Below are 23,659 nucleotides of genomic sequence, written 5' to 3' on the forward strand. Positions count from 1 at the left end.
ATATTTAGAATTAAATAATGATATTTTGAAATACTTCAACCCTATTAATATCCATATTTCATCGAAACAATGGCATGCCCTTTAAATAGGCACTTTATCCTCTACCATATGTATACAATATTTTAGCAATGCATTATACATATCCATCTTATTTTTCATACTCTGCGCCATACTGAACAATATTATGTTGCAACGTCTCCAGATTATGTCTTGGCAATACATTATCACATATCCATATTATTATTGATACTCTGCTCCATACTCAACAATACTGTGTTGGAACATATCCAGATTATGTTTTGGCAATACATTATAACATATCCATAATATCTGAGCAATATTCTGTAAGATATCCATATTAATTTCGAAATAGCAACATTTTGAAATAATATATCCCTATTAATATCCATATCTTTACTAAACAATAGCTGGGCTCATAAACAGGCGCTATATGATCTACCATATGAATATAATATTTTGACAATACATTATAACATATCCAGATAATGTTTTGGCAATACATTATCACATATCCATATTATTATTCATACTCTGCTCCATAATCAACAATACTGTGTTGGAACATAACCATATTATGTTTTGGCAATACATTATAACATATCCATAATACATCAGCAATACTCTGTAAGATATCCATATTAATTTCGAAATAGCAACATTTTGAAATAATATATCCATATTAGTATCCACATTTATCCGGAACAACAGCTGGTCTTATAAACAGGCACTACGTATCATCTACAATATGTATACAATATTTCGACAACACATTATAACATATCCAGATTATGTTTTGGCAATACATTATCACATATCCATATTATTATTCATACTCTGCTCCATAATCAACAATACTGTGTTGGAACATAACCATATTATGTTTTGGCAATACATTATAACATATCCATAATATCTGAGCAATACTCTGTAAGATATCCATATTAATTTCGAAATAGCAACATTTTGAAATTATATATCCCTATTAATATCCATATCTTTCCTAAACAATAGCTGGGCTCATAAACAGGCACTATATGATCTACCATATGTATATAATATTTCGACAACACATTATAACATATCCAGATTATGTTTTGGCAATACATTATCACATATCCATATTATTTTTCATACTCTGCTCCATACTGAACAATATTATGTTGCAACGTCTCCAGATTATGTCTCAGCAATACATTATCACATATCCATAATATCTGAGCAATACTGTGTAAGATATCCACATTAATTTCGAAATAGCAACATTTTGAAATAATATATCCCTATTAATATCCATATCTTTCCTAAACAATAGCTGGGCTCATAAACAGGCGCTATATGATCTACCATATGAATATAATATTTTGACAATACATTATAACATATCCAGATAATGTTTTGGCAATACATTATCACATATCCATATTATTATTCATACTCTGCTCCATAATCAACAATACTGTGTTGGAACATAACCATATTATGTTTTGGCAATGCATTATAACATATCCATAATAAATCAGCAATACTCTGTAAGATATCCATATTAATTTCGAAATAGCAACATTTTGAAATAATATATCCATATTAGTATCCACATTTATCCGGAACAACAGCTGGTCTTATAAACAGGCACTACGTATCATCTACAATATGTATACAATATTTCGACAACACATTATAACATATCCAGATTATGTTTTGGCAATACATTATCACATATCCATATTATTATTCATACTCTGCTCCATAATCAACAATACTGTGTTGGAACATAACCATATTATGTTTTGGCAATACATTATAACATATCCATAATATCTGAGCAATACTCTGTAAGATATCCATATTAATTTCGAAATAGCAACATTTTGAAATTATATATCCCTATTAATATCCATATCTTTCCTAAACAATAGCTGGGCTCATAAACAGGCACTATATGATCTACCATATGTATATAATATTTCGACAACACATTATAACATATCCAGATTATGTTTTGGCAATACATTATCACATATCCATATTATTTTTCATACTCTGCTCCATACTGAACAATATTATGTTGCAACGTCTCCAGATTATGTCTCAGCAATACATTATCACATATCCATAATATCTGAGCAATACTGTGTAAGATATCCACATTAATTTCGAAATAGCAACATTTTGAAATAATATATCCCTATTAATATCCATATCTTTCCTAAACAATAGCTGGGCTCATAAACAGGCACTATATGATCTACCATATGTATATAATATTTCGACAACACATTACAACATATCCAGATTATGTTTAGGCAATACATTATAACATATCCATAATATCTGAGCAATACTCTGTAATAATTCCATATTAATTTACAAATACAAATATTTAGAATTAAATAATGATATTTTGAAATACTTCATCCCTATTAATATCCATATTTCATTGAAACAATGGCATGCCCTTTAAATAGGCACTTTATCCTCTACCATTTGTATACAATATTTTAGCAATGCATTATACATATCCATCTTATTTTTCATACTCTGCGCCATACTGAACAATATTATGTTGCAACGTACCCTGATTATGTCTTGGCAATACATTATCACATATCCATATTATTATTCATACTCTGCTCCATACTCAACAATACTATGTTGGAACATATCCAGATTATGTTTTGGCAATACATTATAACATATCCATAATATCTGAGCAATAATCTGTAAGATATCCATATTAATTCAGAAATAGTAACATTTTGAAATAACATATCCCTATTAATATCCATATCTAGTCTAAACAATAGCTGGTCTCAAAAACAGGCACTATATCCTCCACCATATGTATACAACATTTTACCAATGCATTATACCATATCCATATTATTTGTCATACTATGCTCCATGCTGAACAATATTATGTTGCAACGTCTCCAGATTATGTCTCAGCAATACACTATCGCATATCCATAATATCTGAGCAATACTCTGTAAGATATTAATATTAATTTTAAAATAGCAACATTTTGAAATAATATATCCCTATTAATATCCATATATATTCTAAACAATAGCTGGTCTCATAAACAGGCAATGTATCCTTCACCATATGTATACAACATTTTAAAAACGCATTACACATATCCATATTATTATTCATACTCTGCTCCATACTCAACAGTACCTCGTTGGAACATATCCAGATTATGTTTTGGCAATACATTATCACATATCCATAATATCTGTGTAACACTCTGTAAGATATCCATATTAATTTAGAAATAGCAACATTTTGAAATAATATATCCATATTAGTATCCACATTTATCCGAAACAACAGCTGGTCTTATAAACAGGCACTACGTTTCATCTACAATATGTATACAATATTTCGACAACACATTATAACATATCCAGATTATGTTTTGGCAATACATTATCACATATCCATAATATCTGAGCAATACTCTGTAAGATATCCATATTAATTTCGAAATAGCAACATTTTGAACTAATATATCCCTATTAATATCCATATCCTTCCGAAACAATAGCTGGGTTCATAAACAGGCACTATATGATCTACCATATGTATATAATATTTCGACAACACATTATAACATATCCAGATTATGTTTTGGCTATACATTATAACGTATCCATAATATCTGAGCAATACTCTGTAAGATATCCATATTAATTCAGAAATAGCAACATTTTGAAATAACATATCCCTATTAATATCCATATCTAGTCTAAACAATAAGTGGTCTCATAGACAGGCACTATATCCTCCACCATATGTATCCAACATTTTACCAACGCATTATACCATATCCATATTATTTGTCATACTCTGCTCCATGCTGAACAATATTATGTTGCAACATCTCCAGATTATGTCTCAGCAATACATTATCACATACCCATAATATCTGTGTAACACTGTGTAAGATATCCACATTAATTTCGAAATAGCAACATTTTGAAATAATATATCCCTATTAATATCCATATCTATTCTAAACAATAGCTGATCTCATAAACAGTCTCATCATCTACCTTATGTATATGTCGGAGAAGCGTCAGGAATAGGGTTGTGAGCGTTTGCTAGATCTGCATTGGAATTGGCCATCGCTGTGTTAGAACGAAGGTACGGCCTGGTTTCACGAGTATGGATACTACCGATTCGGCAATCAACTGCGGTGGTTGGGCACTGGCGATACTAGTGACGTTGGTCTTAGGTTCGATAACGAATCCACGGTCAGCGGGAGGATAGATATACTTGCTCACACAATACTCACAGATCGTAAGGCGCTACTCTCTTCGTGGAGGAGATCGCAAGAAAGAATGAATTTTCGTCCCAATGATGCCACCGAGGAAAACTATGATGGGGTGTGTCTAAGGACACGAGATCACCGGATTCGTCGAGTATAACCCTCGTTCCGAAAGTAAGGAAAATTGATGTCGCTGTCAATTGGTCAATTTGGGACAAATACTGCCTATCCGTTTGAAAAATCTTAATTCCAGGAAAAACCCAGGTTTTATAGCTGGCCCTCAGTCTAACTGAACTTGTACTGTGTAAGTGCCTCAACATTTGGTATTCATTGTCCGAAGGAACCGTTGGAATGTTTTACTGTCAGGTACCTCTATGGGTATTTCCTTTAATGAGGGTTATACTACCACTCCACACCTTTGTTAGACGAAGCGCCCGTTCCGTTGACCGCGGCTACGTTTGGCGACTGATGGTCGCCTTGAGCCCAAGTTTATCACAAATCGCAAACAAGTACAATTGGGCAGAATGACGGCAAATTGTTTAATTACAACTGTAAACTTTAATTACAATTTTACGGATTTTCCCGAAGTTCCAAAGGGAAGGCTCCGGTGTCCTTTCACCTTCGATAAATACATATATATGAATTATGGTTTCTGACAAGGTTACGGGCGTAACAGTTATTATTATTTGTTATTACTGATTTTATTTATCATCTGATCTTGAGATAGCCTTTTCTTTGTACTGATTGCATTTATTTTAAGAATAACTAAAATATTTTGTCGGCTCATCAAATTGACCTCTCGCGGTGGGTAAGGCAGAATATAAATTTTTTTTAGAAAATAAAAGAGCAAACTAAAAGTAAATACCGAAAAATATATTGGATGCATGTCTTAGAAAAAGTCAGAAATTATGAAACGATACGATAATGTTTAAATATGGTTAAATTTGAATAAAAGTTCGAGAGCGGTCAATTTGGCCGGCGCTGGTAGGTTTAGTGTTAACACCAGTTCTATGCTTTTTTGCAAATTAATTGCTTCACGACTGATTTGCAAACTTATTCTTATTTACATTATACAAACTATGTAACTTTACGACTAAGAAGTAATTCTTAATGAAGAAAATTAATGAAAACGTAAGTATTGTTAATAAATACCTTTTTAATAGTTGAAACATGGAGTTATTCGTAAAAGAGTTATATTTTGCCAGAGTAAATGTCCACTTATTGTACCCTTGTTCCATGTCACGAAATTTCCTTAGAAGATCAAACTGATCATACGCCATTTGATCAATAAACACCATAGTAAGCGACGACAATGATAAGGTAAGTGAATACATAATATTGTTCTTTATATGCATATATATACCAATGTACTTCTAATATTTAGATGCAAACATCCGCGCCATCTGCAATTTTCGTGCACTTGAAAATTAGCATCAGATTTGAAAATCTATAATATTAATTTCATTTATTAATAATCTCTTTAAGCCCGAAATATATGTATATAATTAAAACATTAACTTTAAATTGTATTAAATTTTGAATAAAAGCATTGAAAGGATAAACAAAACACCTTGCGGTTTCTTTAGCTTCAGTATCAAAGCTGAGTGTCATGGCCATGGCCACTGTTGGTCAAAGTATCACATTGTCGTACTTTTAAATTGTATTAAACAATTTATTTAAACAGATCAAACAATAAGCATGCTGATAAAGGGGTGGCGTATGATTCTTATCCATTTTCTTATTGCTTGGGAATGGGATTAATTCACTTAAAAACTGAGTGATACGTATAAAACCAAGCGAATATCCGGCAAGAGCGAATCGTGTAGGAAGGACGAGGAAAAGCGCCGTAAAGTTTCACGACGTGTAAGGAACGGAAACAGAGGTTAGCTTATTGAACACAACTACCCTAGTCAGTTAAGATGGTGGTCATTAAGGTTGTGGTGGTGGCAAAAGTGATGTCATTGATATCAATTTAGTTAAAACGTTCAACGAAGAGACAAAGGAGGAAAGCCATTCTTATAAGTAACAGTGTTTACGAGTTTCGTTAGTTATCTTATCAGGTTTTTATCACATATCATTTGAAAGTACGTGAGTGTTAAAATATTAGCTGTGACGGAACAATTGATTGTATATGTATACATTTATCTTTCTCTCAATAGATACTTTCCTCTCTATTAGTTTCTCCGTCCTGCTCATTCCTTCAATCGTTCTTTCTATCCTTTTTGTTTATTAATATGCATTGAAGTACCTTCACTTTATTACGAATGAATCTTCCGAAGAATAGGATTGCGTGTCAAAGGAAAAACCAGTCGATCGTTATTCGATCGAAAATTGCCGTGTTATTCTGTTGGAATTAAGTGACCGGCTGATTAAAAGTACAACAGCAGATAAATTAATGAATATGCAAAGTTTTTAAATTTGTGTCGCGCGAAATTTCCAATTTTTTTCCGAAGGTAAGCAAATTGAGAAGTGTGCAAATTTCGTGGATGATTACTAATGGTTAAGCGTGTTTCTCTGCCGTGAATACTTTAAAGATTAATTATATTAAGTGAAATATATGTATAAGTAATGCGACCTTTGTAGTAATTCGTTTTTATCGTGTTTCAAAGATGTCATTGTTAAATTTTTGTTGCTTGTAATTTCCTTATTTCAAGCAATTTTCAGTGTACCGTAAATTTTTTTATCGATCGAAAATAGGTCATCAAGATAAAGTACGGGACGTCCACACAGTTACATTCCTCAATTCCTGGCGCTTTTAATGAATCAACATATAATGAACTTTGGTAGAGAAATGTGCTTTATGTCAATGAAAGCTGTTCTTGTCACACTTGTCAAAACATATTAACTACTCGATGTCTTGTATTAATTGTGATATTTTAAATATGTTTGAAGTTATGTTACAATTTATCAAATTGACTTTTTGCAATTAGTGTGATTATCTATGAAGCAGTTGATTATACTTATTAATTTATAACAAATTACATTTAACATTTTTTATATGTGAGATAATATATGTTATAAGGAAAAGAAAACATGAATAGTTATACAAATATACTTTTAACAGGGTTGCAATAATGTCTAAAAAGATTAATTGCAACAAAATGTTAGTTCACCAGTTATCGTCTGTATTACCTGATGATAGGCCCATCACAGCCATAAATATTGTTGAAGATATAGATAAGTGTCCACCAAATTTTACAGTGGTAAGTAACCTCACAAGATAGTTTGTATAAATAAGTTAGGGTATTTAACCTGGTGTTTATAACTATTTTTATATTACTATTTTTTAATTTTCTATAAATGTGTACTATTTTTAAACGTTATTTTACCTTTAGGTATCACGAACATATGACCAAGATACTGATGCTGATCTATGGAGAGAAAGTGGACTTTTTATTAAAAAGAAAGGCAGATACATATGTTTTTCAAAGACTGAAGGGTTACCGCAGTGTGTGGTCGAAGATATCGTAGTCATTAATGAACGAGATACTCCTCCAGAAGGATATAGCATAATTTCTTGTACTGTAGATTCAAGTGAGCATACGTAAGACTAATCAATGTATCATTTATCAAGAATTTATTTTCATTGAGTACATTGCAATAATGAATTTTAGTGCAGAAGGCATGGAGAAAGAAACAGGTGTGCTATAAAATTAGAAATAAGGAACTATGTTCGAAAGCAGTTACTGATATTATCATATGTAGTAGAGTTATACATAAGGTTTATACATCTAAAATGGCACCAAACGGATTTATTGCTGCTGGGTATATCTATAGAATTTTATATTTATGAAAGTTTCATAAAAATCAAATTATTCTTATTCCTATTCTTTTCAGTGTTATTAACGGAGTTTGTGTTTGCTACAAAACTGTGGATATTGTAAATGGGAATTCAAATTCACAGTCATATGTTAATATAGAGTAAGAATCGTCTTTATCCTAAAAGCAATTAAGATGTATTTACCTTAATGCTTACCACTTATTCTATATAACGTCTTATTTATAGCTTACTACAAAGTGCTTCCCCAAATCCATCAAATGGGACACCCCATAGAATACCGCCTGAGAGGCCACCAAAACCAAAGTTTTCGCCAAAACCAGCAAATGGGGTTTATCCAAAAATTAGTGGAAGTGGAGGAAAGGATACAGAGGAATCTAACGATAGAGATTATGAAATTTTGAGTCCTAGTGCAAGAATTAGACCTACGAGACCTGCTCCGCAACCCCCTACATCAACAGTTGTTGGATCTACATCAATTTATGGTACACTTCCAGGATCTTCCGATTTGGATGGAGTCCCATTTGTTCTTAATCCACGTCTTAGTGTTCATTCTGATTCTTCTACTGTAAGTAATTTTTACAAAAAATCTATATTTTTTTGTATATAATTTCATATATTTTCAACAATTATTTCATATTGTTTAGAATAAACTTCCTGTGATTAAAATTTGGACTCAGAAAGACTTGGATAAAGAGGTATAATTAATATTTATTCAAAGCATGTAATGTACCAATGTTTTTAATATTCTTATTTTTTATTTAATTTTGCAGTTCTTTTACGATTTTTGTGCAGAGAGAGAAACTTGAAGAAACCACTGTGCCAAATTAATTGCGTGATTCTTCACGCAATTTTTCAGCTATGTCTATACATTTGTATTGATAATATAGCACTAGCCAAGTGTAATAGAGTGCCTGAACGAGTGATTCATACTAACCTACGAAAATGGAATTACTTTCAAAACATTTATCAATGAAGTGTTCGAATTTAAATATTGTCCATTTTCTAAAGTACTTTTCTCTTCCATACCCTATTTAGATTTTGATACCAGTAACAGTTAGCACCGTATTTTTATAGAGTTGCGTTGTATTTTTATAGATAGTAGAAGTTATATATATGTATATTATATATAATTGTATGATATGTTCTAGTTGTTTATAAATCGCCACAAAATACTTAATATTATACTGGTGTATTCCTATTTCTTAATCAAACGCAGGAATCTTTCAATAAAGTCATCTTTAATTTTATTTCCAACAAAAAATAAGTACATCTTTACTTTTATCCTCGAATGAATGCCTTTAATACTTTTATAGAATATGTATATTTTGCTTTTATATCATTTAGTTGATGAATAGTTAATTCGTAATTACGTACATACAGATTCTCAAATGCTACAAGGTTTAACTAACAGTTGGTTGAGATACTGATTAGAGTTTGATATTTAGAATTTCACAAAATACCGGATGATGAACGTAATTATAGCTTAATTTGAGACCACTATAATTTAATATTTTCAATTTTTGATGTACAACTTTAACTAGAAAATAACAAAAACGTTGATTTTCGTAGTAAATGAACTTACTTGTGGCACTTCATAGTGAAAAAAGCTTATTAACATATGTAAGTATTTACGTTTATAAGCTATTCCCAATGATGTACTATTAATTACTCAATTAATTGTGACTTGATTAGTAATGCTATAAATAGGTAAGCAACATTTTATTAAAATATACAACATATTCAAGTATTCTTTAAATTGAAGGTGCTATAAATAAATTAACTTCTACGTTCCACAATTTCTTTAGTAACAAAAAATCTGATAAAGGTATTAAAAAGAGGAAAGAGAACATTAATAATTTACAGAATTACATTTTGCACTTAAAGAATCATGTTCCTAGCACGGTTTTAATGATCACTAATTCATATTATGGTTACTATTTTTCGTTTGCTTATTAATTTAAGTTCCTTCGGCAGATGCTTCTTGCCGAAACAGATTTTTTGGAAAAACTTGAACCAGTCGTCAGACAAATGGGCCAGTCCAATGTCTAATATGGGTAGTATTGTTCGTCGTGGAAACACCATGTTTTTCCATAACTGCTGTCGCTTTGATCTTATTCTTATACTTGACGTCTTTTGGCTTTAACATACTCTTGTGGTTGCTCAGCAACCTCGATGGTGTTAATATGGATTTGTTGCTAAGACCTGTAGCTTCTAAGAAGTGATCGTAGCCGCTGCTCGAATTGCTCGCAGCAAGAGGAACATTATTATTGTCTTTGGTTGCGGCAGTTTTCTCGTTCTGACCAACCGTCGCCCCAAGATTACCGAGCCTCTCCGATCCATCGCCCTCTGGTCTATCGGGATCATCTGACAAATCACATTCATCCAAATTGAACTCTTCAAAATTTTGTCTGATATCAAATTCCTGATCAAATTCTGAATGGACATGTTTCTCCTTGGTTTTTGTGCGTTCTTTTGTTTGATCCTCCGATTCACCGCCAATTTTGAATTCTTCAAAATGGCGAACAATGTTAGTGACTCTGGGAATTTTCCGGGTTTGTTCCCCACTAGTTTCATGACTGACGCTCTGACGCGTCTGGAATGAAGATCGGACATTATTAAACCTGTTTTTCCAGAAGTTCCCCTCTTCATTGTTCCCTGTAACTTTATTAATCGCATCGTCGAAGTTTAAACTTCTCGCAGATGATACGTTAATTCCCGCAGATTTTAAAGGAGAAGATATAAAACCGAATATTTTCTTGCTATGTTCAGACGAACTAGGTTCAAGTAACTGTTGCTTCTTCCGCGTCTCATCGATGAGAAACGAGGGGCTAGGAATCTTTTTTAAGATTAACGTGTTATTCTTGAACTGCGGTTTGGGAGGCAACGCAGGAGGTGTTTTAGGAGGTGGTGGTATAATCTCCGGAAGTGACTCGATATCTTCATAATCCAAATTTTTCGCTATGGTCAATCCTTTCGTAGACATCTGCAGACAAGTCTTTTCCTCGATACGCTCTAATTTTAAAGGTGGATTCGACGCATTTACAGACGTTTTCGTCTTTTGTATCACCTGTGAAGAGGGGAAACTCGTGTGCCTCGTCTCCTCCACTTCGACCTTTGGTTCTATAATGACAATTGGAATAGCCTTTGATTCTTCCGATTCTTCCTCAAGACTCGACTCATGATTCGTGATCGTGGTTGCAACATTTGAGGTTGAAGCACTTTCAGTAAGACTCATGCCAAACTCGTCTTCCGTAGCAGTGGGTTCGAAACTGTTTACAGAAACATCGGGCAATTCGTTGCTAGCTAATTCTTTTTCTGTAATTCCTTCTTCAGAGTTCTTCCTCTCCATTTCGGATCCCACGGACTCGATATCCGATAATTTAGCTGGTTGAAATCGGACGATTCTTCCTCGATGTTTAAACCTCCTAGGTATGGAAAGAATACTCTCTTCCTCCTCCATGTCTCGTAAAAGGATCTGATTAACACACTCCAAAACGGAATTATGTTTGCTATTCGGTCGATATGTGCTGTGCCTAAAGACGTCGTCGTTGACTTTATCCTCGTCAGGGTCGCTGTACCAGTTCCCGCTGGTCTCTTCTGCGTTCTGTTCTTCGATTTCCATTTTTAGGCATCTACAGAAGTCAAATATAAATTTAAAAATACGTTGTGAAATATTTTTCTATAACAATGTGAATATATAATATATTGAACTATAATAATCTAATCATTTATTATAGCAACATTCCATTTATCTGAATTCTATTTTGTAGAGAGAAAAATATTCAGCCGATGGATGCTGGGATCGGGATTCGAACGCGGATTTTTCGCTTATCGGGCGGGGTGCTTCTCCAATTAAGCTACTCAGGCCATCAACGAATATTCTCTCCCAAACTCCTAAGTCTCAAATGGCTGCCACCTACAATTTATTGGTGCGAAATTTTATTTGACGAATAATTGACTGAATTCTTGTCAAGTGAATTCTGTTGCTAGCACTTGAACTTTTATTCCATGCTTGATCGAAGAATCATAGGTAGCGGGAATCGAGAAACTACTGGACTCCTACCATATAAACTCTAGTTATTAGGTGTAGAAGAAGATTCTATGCTTTTAGCCTTATACACTCTGTTGTTCTTATACGGATTTCGTATTTACTTCTGTTACTGCAATTACATAAATGTTGGCAAAAAGATATTGCAAACATTCATCATTGATCCATAGAATAGCATTACATAGACATTTGTTTCTAGCAAACACGTACAAACACAACGGGCAGCGAATTTTCTTTTATGCATATATATTGCTCCGATTTTAAACTATTTTTTGTTTCTCGTATGTCTCTACCGAACTAATTTACGTTAACGAATGTTATATACATTTTACACGATCGGCAAATGCCTGATATACATGTACCCTTTTAAGGAAATAAATACTTACACGCTATTATTATTATTACTCCCGTTATTGCTACTGTTATTATTATTATTACTATAATCCTCGTTCATCTTCGGCATTTCCGCGATCACGTTTCCCGTGTGTTCTAAATTTCTCGAGTTTGTCTCGTTGCAAGCGTTTACATAAATTGGTTCCTGTTCTTTTTCTTCGTCTTCTGATACAAAGTTACAGTCCATTCCGTCGTCTTTACTTTCCGTTCTCGCGATATTCGTCGGTTCGATCATGTCCGTTTCGTTCAAAGCCTTCTGTGTCCTCGATCTACCGATTCCTAGCTTTTTCCTCGGCAATTTAGAACCGTTTTCAACTATCATCGTCTGTTCATCATCATCACCGTCGTAGATCATTGTGATTTCGTTCTCGCTATCCGTAATCATCGTAGGCGAACATCTATTGGATTTGTTCAGCGTGGAACCGGGTGAAACGTCGCTACTTTCGCCCTCGCAGAAACCCTCGGTGCTGAGCAACGAGGGGCTGCCCTCTGTGGTGGTTGTGATAATCGACACATCCGTGTTTTCGCTGCTCGTCAGACTCGTTTTCGAAATATCGCTGCCAGCGAAGCTGTGCGTCTTCTTCACCCCCCTGTCCAACTCTTCGAGCGCAACAGGTATCTCCGACGAATTCAGTTTTGTGATTATCTCGCACTTTAGGTTTTGAATGTCTTTACTAATTCCACAGTTTTGCCTGGAGCCTGCCTGAAATGAGAAAAAAAACGAGATCTCGTTACAGTTGTTTACTGCGCCAGTTTAGAATTTTGATGGATCTTAATGTGTTTTCTCAGGCATACGTATTTCGAATATTTACGTGATTACAAAGACGTTCCTTGACATAAGGAATAGGGATTTTTCTCAAGAATCGTTTCATTTTTTGTTCCATTATTAAATTTATATTAGAAACTCATCACGAAGCCAATAAAGTATACGAAACGAAATAACAAATTGCAAAAGTCAATTACGTCGGGAGACTACTAGAATGCGTTATTAAGAAATTAAGAAGTCTGAGGTCTGTTCTTGCTATGAGGCCCTTAATTACATCGCAATATCTCGAAACTTACATCGGCATTGGGCGTTTGCAAGTCGTTGCTTTTAATGTCGGTTGCCGTGTTAAGCTTCATTGACGATTTACCAAGGGTCTGTTCGCGTTTGCATTTGATATAATTCTTGGTGTAACGTCTGAGCCTAGCGATTTCGAGCTGCTGGTTCTTGATCACATTGTCCTTTTCGCAAAGTAGTTGTCTGATCGATTTCTGCTCTTGCTTCAGCCGCGCCTCCAGCACCAACAGAGCACGAAGTATCCGCGATAATTGCTGATCTCGAAGACTTCTTTCGGACTCGTGGTTCGCAGTGCGATTGTCCAGCTCTTTCACCAGATCACGGCATCTCTTCGTGGCTGCCTTCAAGGCCTCCTGAGTACGAATCAGCTCTTGCTTGAGCGTTCGCACCTCGGTTTCCATCTGAAAAATAATTTGCTGGTTAGATACAGTGGCTTCTTCTATTAAGATTGCATAATGAAATGTATCTTTCTTCTTCATTACGATTTTTTAATTACGGTTAATAATTTCAATTCTTTATACAGGTATAATACACGTATAAAAATAATAAATTATCGTCAATTAACTCGATTATTTGAACGCACGTTCGTGTACATGAATAGAAATAAAGAATTCTCGAAGTCAGATTCAAAAGCGGAATTCGGTGGAATTCGTTGTGATTCGAGGTAGAGAAATGAGTAAACACGTGGTGCCTTTTCTTTGTCGCACGGGAAGAAAAATGTTGAAAGTTGACTTCGGAGAAGGAACCTTGGAATTCGTCTAGGTTAGTAGAAACGCTGGACCGTACTACGAAGACCGGAAGGGACTGACCTGCAGGAGCTGGTAAGCCAAGCAGACAAAAAAAAAATGAAAGAAAGGGAACCAGCCGAAATAAAAAGGAGATTCATTGTCCGAACTTTAACTTAAGATCTATGTTACTTCGTCTCGATTTCTCCAATGGGATAACGGTGCCTAAGAAAGTCGAATCAAGAATAAAATATATTACAAGTTAAAAGAGCAAGTAAAATTATTATACACAGAACAAGAAAGTATTAATATAAAAGAGAAATATTTTTGATTAAACAATTTTCTTTTGGTAACAATGTTGAATTATTTTTAACAGTATTTTTTACTGTTAAATATTTCATAAAGGTTGCAGATATGAATAATCAAATATTGATCAAACAGGTTTCAGTTCTGTATTTAACTAAAAGATTTTGCTGGGCTCGGCGAGTCACAAAGTAGAAATTAGCTTCGCTCTACCAAATATCCCAATGTACATGCAACTCGAAAAACTTTAGCAGTTAGTTTGCATCAGTAGCATTTAGCTCGCTTCAGAAATTCCTGAAATCGATTTAGCCTTTAAACTTTGTGGTATTTATGTTATATTAGGAAACTAACGTTAGAACACAGAATACAAATCCAATAACTGATAGAACTACGGTAAGAGAGACGATCTTCTATTAAAAAAATAATATCGTAAACATGTTTTTGTATACTTTTTTTACAAGAACCGCTTTGAAGATTTGTTGGACATAACTTTACAGTGTTAATGAATTAATTTAATGAATTTTACTATGAATCTATTCTATAAATTTCAATTTACTCTTTGAATATAGGAAAGCAGAGATGGATTATTTCATAAATGAATATAAATACATTTAGTCGCAACTTTTAGTTTAAACAACGATTCTTTCATATTTCCGTCAAGTCTTTAAACAATTTTTAGCGGTAAAGTATCCCAGTTGAGTTAAAGATGTTCCAAAGGGTTCAGCAAGCTCAGAGCGAAAGATTCGAACGACACCATATTTTCTCGACAAAAAGTTTTACACATAATAACACCCTTCTATTCGCACTAAATACAACAAAAGAAACACCTATACGCAATGCGCATAACGCCTTAACGTAGCCCAACTCACTCCCTATCGTTCAATCCTCTAGGACAGACTCTAGGGAAAACGTCTCAAAGTAAAGATACCAATTATGTACCAATTAAAGAAGCATTTATTTGAAAATAATTGCCGGTTCAATGCAGTAACAACTGTCTGTAGAAGAAGCCTCGTATCTCGAGTAAAACAACAGGCAATCGTAATAATAGAATGGAGAAATGGTGGCGTTTTGTGTTTTAGTAGAACTCATAGCCTTATGACTGGGAGAGGTTTGTTGTCAATGGTGTAATATGCCTGGCAGTTTGGGCGGTAAATTTATGGAGGCAGAAGATCGCAGGAAGCCACAAATTTTCGCACGAACTGTAATTATACAGTGGCCGTAGCGGAAAACGTACCCAATAGCTTGGCTATTTTCTTCGTCTCATCACGGGGGAAATAACCCCGCACCCCATACGGTTTTTCGAGCGATCGACTTACAGCGCAATCCATACTAACTTTAAGTTATCAGTTGCGACATAACGAATCAAGCTCTTTCAGCAGATAGCTTGTTTTTTTGCGATCTTCATGACGTGCTACGAACTGCCGGTGTTATTACGCCAGCAGTCAGTCATTGCTTTAAAGAACTCGTATGTTTGATTACGGGGTGCTAGAAGTAAACGGCAAAGTATGATATAATATATGGGAGACAGTTTTGGTTCTAGTTGTTAATTTACAGAATAGACCAGCTTCGTGTCTTTGCTTATCTTTCACGCGTAAAGTTAAAAAGTTGAGATTAAAATATCTTTGTCATTTCCAGAAAAATTACGTCAAATTATGTGTCCCTAGAAACATAATATATCAACAGTTTCAGAAATATTCGCAATGGTTGATTTAAACGGAACACTTTGTATATTTCGACGATCTTTCCAACATTATATATTCAAATGGATATTAGGATGAAAAATATGACGATATCAATTCAATTATGAAGAAACTAATTGTTTGAGATACCAACTGTCTCAGACTTATTTGCACGATTACATAACTCGCAAGCGTAGCATCGTATAGTTCATCTAAATGTTCCGAGTTACGACATAGCTATTTAAGATGGTATGCAAATTCCGGTTCCGGTACACGTGACACCAACATGTCAGGTATTTCAAAATCGAACTTTTCCCAACCACGATGCATTCGTGTCCTATGATGTCAGAGGAATCCCCCATGATCGGAAGAAGGTATATTATAATATGTATTTAGAAAGCGCGATCTGATGAGGTGTCCGTGTTCTGAATGCTGATGGTTATAAATGAGCAAGCGCAGCGATTTCGTGTAGCTAATCATAACGTATAGTTTAGCATGAATGAAGAAAAAAAGCAGAAAGTCTGATTCAATTGCATGGATCAACATTTAACAACTAATACGAAGTGAATTTCGAATAGATATTGGTTATTGATAAAATGTTACAAGAGAAGAACGCATAGTAATAAATTTAAAAAATAAGTTGATCAGACTTACTCGAATTAATTTTGTTTTATATTTGAAACAACGAAACGACACGAAATTAACTTCAAAATAAATAATCAAGATCGAGTAATGATATTTAATGTCAAAGCTCGATACAGTATACGCGTCTTTGAAAATTTGACGCCCACGATTGCATCAAATTCGAGTTTTAAAGTGGCTCACGGAGGTGACGAAAAAGTGTGCTACGACTTTCTCCGTTCTTGACCAACGGTTTTTCGATCCATCGTGGTGCACGATAGGAGGTCAACGGATGAACTCCGGTCGCTGGATAACGAGATATCTATATCTCATATCGATACAGTTACCCGTTTTAACACATTCAATATCCGTCAAATTTCCAGAAGCGAGTGCTGAGGTTAGCAAGTCTGATCTTACCGCAAACTTCTTCTTTCATTTGTATATTCGTCGTTTTTTTAATAACTGCATGGAGATTTTAGAAAAAGAATGCGGAAAGGAATGCACGGAGGATCACGTTTGTTCTTAAGTGACGTCAACGCTACATTCTCTTCTCTAATAACTCAGAAACACTTTCTCCGGTGTTACGGTGTAACGGACGAATAGAGATCCACAATTATCGCACGAAACGCGCAATAAGTATACGTAAGTAATCACATTTCTTCCGATCCCTTGTGTTTTTTTACCGAGATCCGTGAACAGAACATAATGATTTCGCTTAAAATCACCGATATATACGTGGGAATGATTTGTTTTTGATAACCATTTAATTTTTAATTTACAGGTGACTTTCAATATCGTGAATGGATTAGAATTCCCGATTTCGCAAGCCAAGCATGTACACATAGTAGTTCTCGCAATTACGAGCGTAGAATTGTGTCATCATTTAAACAACCTTCGTTGATTGCATCACGTTACTTTATTACAAACCGTGCAATAATTATCATAAGATTCGTTATACCGTTTAAAGATACAAAAAATATGGCGTTTCGATAAATTGTATCGTTTGTTTGTGTAAATTGGGCTAATGTAAACGATGCAGTCTTCCAGTTTGTATTAGGTAAGCCGTAGTGGTCAATCGTTATTCTAATGTTATACAATATGCAGTCGCTATGTTTGGAGTAAATAATGGATGCTTTTACAAAGACTGCAACAAGACCTTCGATGAAAACGTCTTTAAAGAATGACTGATTCATCGTCCGGTAGATATAGTAGGTCGTGTCGAAATAAGTCTACGACATACTTTACGTATAGCTTTTTCCATACCGTTGCTCGTTTACAAAATCGCTATGTATCCGTTATAAATCCAATGTAAGAAACTGCCGATCAAATGCATCCCTACTACACCATACACAAGAGCGCGTAATTCAATTTTCTTTTTTTGTGTCCAAACTAAGCGCATGTTTATTTCGCATTTTCATCGATTACGTCGAGTATAAAAATTGAGTGCTTGGTAGAAATTATAATATCGCGATGCTTAAACAGCCTTCTACTGTGTACAGTAGTTTTTGCATTAAAAAAATATTCGTGTGTTATTCTTATTATATCCTGCACATTGTTACCTTAAATTCCGTCTTCCAGGCAAGCACACTTATCCAATATTATCAAGAAAGTCTGAGCACGTGACCGGCATGATATACGTATAAATTTTTTCGCACAATCACACACAAATCAGCCGAATTTCACCTGATTTCGACATAACATTCTGTCACTGGTCCTCGAGGCATCTGTCGTGCGTTGTCGTCTCGAGGATGCCGGTTACGAGCGCTCTCGAGAACAGCCGATATCTGCCGAAGGTCACCGAAGCTTTCCGAACGGCAGCGCGAATGACCGAATGTTTTCGCGTACCTGACATATTGTACTTCGAATTCTGAGAGCACCTCGATTACTTTTGCGAATCATTAGAAAATTCCTGCTTCATTTTCTTCCTTTAATTAACTGTATTGGATCGAGCATTCACGGCCGATATATCAAACGAAAATACGAATAACGTAACGGAAACAGAATGTAGGCGAGACGAACTTTGGATACAAACTGGTCAGTCGGCGAGTGGACAGTTAGGTCCAAGAGGGAGTAAAGAATGGTAGGGAGAGGGTTGAAGCAGGATCGGATTTCGAAAACAATTTTCTTCACGATCATATGCGTATCATATAAATTTTTGTAATTTTTAGAAAACTAGAATTTATTATTATTACTATAATGAAAATTTATTATTATAACGTATTTTTAGTTTGTTATACTTTGAATGTTTTTATTTTACTCTATCCTAGAAGTTTGAAAGTTCTTAAGTAAGTTATTGAATAAATAGTACATTATTCCTAATCGGTTTCTAATAACAAGGTATATTTATTTATGTAAGCTGTTATAATTCTAGATAATTAATAAAAATTCATATTTATAAAAAGTTGGTTCTTCCAAAAATATTCATATGAAATTACAATATACGTAGAATTGTAATTTTGAAAACGAAACAAAACAGAAATTCTATAATGGTAAACAATACTTTAACGTTTTTAGATTATAATTTAATAAATTTTTTTTTATTTTCATTAGTACTGAAAAAATGTCTTTCCCTCTTGTCTATACGCATATATATAGTAGAGTCTAATTTATTAAGTAGACGGTTGATAAAAATCTGAAGAATCTTGAGTTATAAGTGCAGCCCTGAGCCAGAGTCAGACGGAGAGAAGGAAGAAAGTAAGAAAAGCAGGTAAAGAGAGAGAGAAAGAGTCCTGTTCCGCATTCACGCGTGCACGAATGTTTGTGCGCACTTTTTCTATGTATAACTTGTTCGTGATCGAATGAAAACAGGTAAGACTATCTATAGACCAGATATAACATAAAAATGAATACGACATGCCCTTTTTTAGATAAATTGTGAAGTTAACTTGCTCAGATATCTACATACGTCACGGGAAGCAAAGTAACGAACAGCTGACTCGAGTAGTATTCAGGATTACGGCATGCTATTATTGAGAGATAGTAGTGTTCTTGTTATTTAGCATTCTCGGAGTTTTGCGGTTGATTTTGCAAGATATCTAACGAATTAAATCGATTATTTTGCAAAAAAGTGTTGACAGTTTATGTAGATATAAATTTTTATTCAAAAAGATGATAGTATCTCCTAACCAAAAGAAGCAGTCGATGAAATTATCTTTCTCGCATTTCCACTAGGGAGATAGAAAATCCATCGCTCCTTTTCAGACTAAACACATTGCCTACGATCTTCCAGTGATCAATAAAATAAATAAAAGAAGCATGCTATCTCTGAATCTTAATCCTATCGTACATAAAAAAAGTATCAAGTTAGTCTATCGATTTTAATCAAGCCTTACGCGTACAGAATGAGTACCATTTATAGTAAAGTTTCTCAAGTTCCCAGAACGACACCAAATATCAGCGGTGTTGGAATGTTATCGACACGAACGGTCGTTCTTGATCTTGCCCTGAATAAGATCGTTCTCCACTACCTAGGAACGCCGATTGTCCTAGAAAACGAGATTCTACCGGTTGGCGCCTGGCCCGTGGTTGTGCAATTGCCTCCTTAACGACTTCGTCGAGACCTTCGCACAGACTTTTTGTAGAAGTTACCTCTGCGTGATACCTTCAATTCACATACATCTTAATTACCGAGCGGAAACTGGCGACAACCATCTACCGACCGTTTGCAGGGGATTTGACGTTTTTTGACACCTCGTCATTTAGCAACGTGTAATCATCAGGAATAACTAATAATACGGATCTCGATACGAATGTGGTCCGTTTACTACTACTAATTCCGGAATTTATGCGAAGAATATTGCAACGGGAAGCTTTGGTATGTCGCTACTACGTTATTTTTATTATGTTAGTATGTTATTAATTGCCTTCTTGTTCCTCTTGTTAATGTAAACGGTCAAGTATATATTTAAGTAAGTATCGTTTTGTGTTAGAAAAATACAGTTACGTAAAGAAATGGCGGATGTTAATGGTTCTACTGTATTACTAAAATTCTTCATATATCATTTATATATTATTATTATAATATGCTATTAAAATTCTTCATGAAGTTAAGAAAATTGAAGAACTATTTACTATGGTTTATGAATGAGATGAAATTGATGAGATGAGTATATTATTACATCCGTAAATACATTTTAGCATATTATCCTGTTGAGATGTTAATCATTTTTTATATATGTAGAGTGATTTTGTTGTACTTGAAATATGTTAGATAGTAAAACGCGTGCAAATATGTAAACACACGATTGGACTGAAACTCAATAAATTGTGATCTTTATCAAAATTTTGTAAACAGTGTGTAGACTTCCTATAAAATATCATTATTAATTTCATAGAGGATAAAAAAAGAGGGAGAAAGGAATCAGATCAGTTCAAGAAATGTTTATAAACTTCGTTATATAAGTTTGATATTAAGTACCGAAAAAAGTAGGACAACTTTTATTCCCAAAACCAATAGAGTAATAACACTATTAAATGTTTTTCATTTATGAAATTTATTTTTGTTATGTCTCGTGAAATTATATCGAGCATATTTTAATCACAAGCATTTAGAGTTAATTAAAGAAAAACTCGTAGTTTATGAAATGACAATTCGATCCTGACGGAACTGTTTTACCTAACATTTGACGTCAATAAGAAATACTCAAATAACATATGTATTTCATACAATTGAGTCAACTCCCGAATAAACAATATGCTCATCTTAATGGAAATATTTCAATATTAAACGAGAACGTTCTTCAAGATTCTCTTTTTTTTCGCGAAACTTTGCTTAGCAGAAGAAACATGAGAATCTCATGATGAGATGTAATTTTCTCGACGTAATAGGAGAGTTTCGCTGCTCGCTTTAACCTTTAAATGTATAATGTTGCTATATGGTAACAAGCCACTGTATGTTTTTCAATTTCACAGACACAGTGCTTATTATACAGTGTATATATGATACATATTCTTATTGTTATTAAACAAGTGGAAATGAAGAAAGTGGTCTCCCGTCACTATTACTTTTCTCCGATACTTAAAAGTGTCAAAGTCAAAATGCTTTATTATCGTTGGAAGAATTATTCTTTTAAGGGTTGAATGAATGAAAGCATCGAATAGCATAAAGTGTTACGATTGTCTCGTTCACGATCACGACTCTATTACAACGAACGGAGAAAGAAAAGAATACGAAAGAAAGAAAGAAACAAAAAAAGGCACAATCAACGAGAATATTCGCTTTGGAAGCAGCGAACTCAATCCTGCACGATAACGTCTCATCGATTTATTAACTCGGTTACCTTAGAAACCCGGTTCGCTAGCCCTCGGTTAGGTCTGGGGGATACGGATAACCGTTATCACGATGCACGAATACAATCGATTCTTACCGTTTGAGTATACTCCAGCCAGAGTTTCGAGTCGATCTTCTTCCTGCACGACATTCTTTCGATGATTCTCTCCTACCGCCCACCTCGTTCCTCTTTTATATATTATTTGCTCTTTTTAGCAACTTTGAGATAAGTCTACAGGACTTCTTCATCACCTTGTACATCACTTTGTGCTTCTTTGCATCGATCAGACCGTATTTTCGTTTAAAGAACAGTGGTTTCTTTGAATGGCATACCTCTGTCTCGTTGGAAACGAACCGATATTTTTAAGAGAGATGCTTCTAAGTTGATTCATCGAATTCTCCGGGTTGCATTCCTCCTCGTTGAGGAAATATCTTTCACGGATTTCTGGTTATTGTGATCATGCTTATTTACACGGATTGTTTGTGTTAGCTTGAATTATCGGTGGTTTACAGCGTGGTTGTTGGTTGGTGAAGCAGGAGGAACAAGAAAACGTGTTTCGAATGATGCAAGCTTTTCACGATTTTTGTAACCGTTGAATTGCTCTACAATCAGAATTCTGACATATACATATAATTCATTGAGTTTTCATTTTTACTTTATTTTACTTTTATTTCTCTACTTTATTGCTCTTTCTGCTTTCTTTATCTCACGTTCCGCTTTTATTCGTTATATGTACATATTTCAATAGAAATTTAGCATTCCTCAGAAATGAAACAAATATATTCTTGCGATTCAGTTATCTCGGTACTAAAGTTGCAGCTTCGAACCACGATGAAACATAGTCTTTCTTTAAAATGCAATTGTAAAATGCAAAACGAATGCAATATTCGATTATTTTCCCCGTTTTTATCGCGTTATTTAATTGACAGTTCTCTTTGACGCAGAACGCGTATCTTGTTTCGCTACGAAAATATTTTTTCCGTCTTTGCATTCGACACATGTATCCGTAACAGCTGGTTACGCTATTAACACGCATCATGGTATACGTTTGTTCGTTAGCAAACACACGTAACTAAGCTCGATACATATATAGCTTAGGAATAAAGTTGAACGTTCGGATTGTTGACCACGCGTTACAAATGTCTTGTTAAAAAAGAAAAAGGATTAATTAAAAGAAACAGAAAAAGAGAGACGAAAGAAAGAAAATAACTTTTATAGAAATATAAAAGCTGACAAATGATGGGACAGACGAGAGATAGCGAAACAGAAATGCCACCACGTTGTTGTAAAAGTAACTTTGAGAGTAACGGGACTACGATTTCTTGGGAGTACATCGTCGTGACTCGACGAATCTGTAATTGACGTTATATGGCGTTAATTGGCCAGAATTAATTGACTTCAACAAGCTTGAACTCGCGTTTCGAGGAAGATATCCCATCGGTTATGTAAATCAATCTTCTTTGGAGTCGTTGCATCGTGTGTCC

At 34.4% G+C, this 23,659-nt stretch overlaps 2 protein-coding genes across 9 annotated transcripts in view; one reads left to right on the forward strand and one right to left on the reverse strand.

The window, feature by feature from the left end:
* Positions 1-5,992: 5,992 nt before the first annotated feature.
* Mvb12 (multivesicular body subunit 12-like Mvb12) lies at positions 5,993-9,065 on the forward strand. Of its 4 annotated transcripts, XM_076617576.1 has the most exons (9): positions 6,196-6,379; positions 6,580-6,748; positions 7,360-7,498; positions 7,631-7,829; positions 7,910-8,060; positions 8,133-8,216; positions 8,302-8,641; positions 8,721-8,771; positions 8,847-9,065. In XM_076617576.1, the coding sequence occupies exons 3-9, from the start codon at positions 7,370-7,372 to the stop codon at positions 8,880-8,882; spliced, it is 990 nt and encodes a 329-aa protein (XP_076473691.1). In that variant the 5' UTR covers positions 6,196-6,379; positions 6,580-6,748; positions 7,360-7,369; the 3' UTR covers positions 8,883-9,065. The 4 variants fall into 4 exon arrangements, with proteins under 4 accessions (XP_033202735.1, XP_076473691.1, XP_033202734.1 ...); XM_033346844.2 differs by lacking the exons at positions 6,196-6,379; positions 6,580-6,748 and adding an exon at positions 5,993-6,177; XM_033346843.2 differs by having other exon boundaries at positions 6,196-6,748.
* Positions 9,066-9,297: 232 nt separating this feature from the next.
* LOC117164059 (uncharacterized) overlaps positions 9,298-23,659 on the reverse strand; it is a 47,862-nt gene continuing 33,500 nt past the window's right edge. For 2 of the 5 annotated variants that reach the window (XM_033346835.2, XM_033346834.2), the window contains exons 2-4: positions 13,580-13,978; positions 12,511-13,220; positions 9,298-11,708 (exon numbers count right to left, since the gene is read on the reverse strand). In XM_033346835.2, coding sequence (XP_033202726.1) covers positions 10,097-11,708; positions 12,511-13,220; positions 13,580-13,978 — 2,721 coding nt within the window. In that variant the 3' untranslated portion in view covers positions 9,298-10,096. Of the gene's footprint in view, positions 11,709-12,510; positions 13,221-13,579; positions 13,979-18,464; positions 18,944-22,271; positions 23,590-23,659 lie in introns of those variants that run through there. The other 3 variants (XM_033346836.2, XM_076617569.1, XM_033346837.2) reach the window with 3 other exon arrangements.

Source organism: Bombus vancouverensis, chromosome 3, assembly GCF_051014615.1.
Source record: "Bombus vancouverensis nearcticus chromosome 3, iyBomVanc1_principal, whole genome shotgun sequence".
In the NCBI taxonomy this organism is placed as follows: domain Eukaryota; kingdom Metazoa; phylum Arthropoda; class Insecta; order Hymenoptera; family Apidae; genus Bombus; species Bombus vancouverensis.

Coding starts and splice junctions, on each gene's coding strand:
- Mvb12 (XM_033346844.2), top strand. CDS start 7,370: ATGTCTAAAAAGATTAATTGCAACAAAATGTTAGTTCACCAGTTATCG. Junction 8,061..8,132: donor AACGGATTTATTGCTGCTGG/GTATATCTATAG, acceptor TATTCTTTTCAG/TGTTATTAACGGAGTTTGTG. Junction 8,217..8,301: donor CAGTCATATGTTAATATAGA/GTAAGAATCGTC, acceptor TCTTATTTATAG/CTTACTACAAAGTGCTTCCC.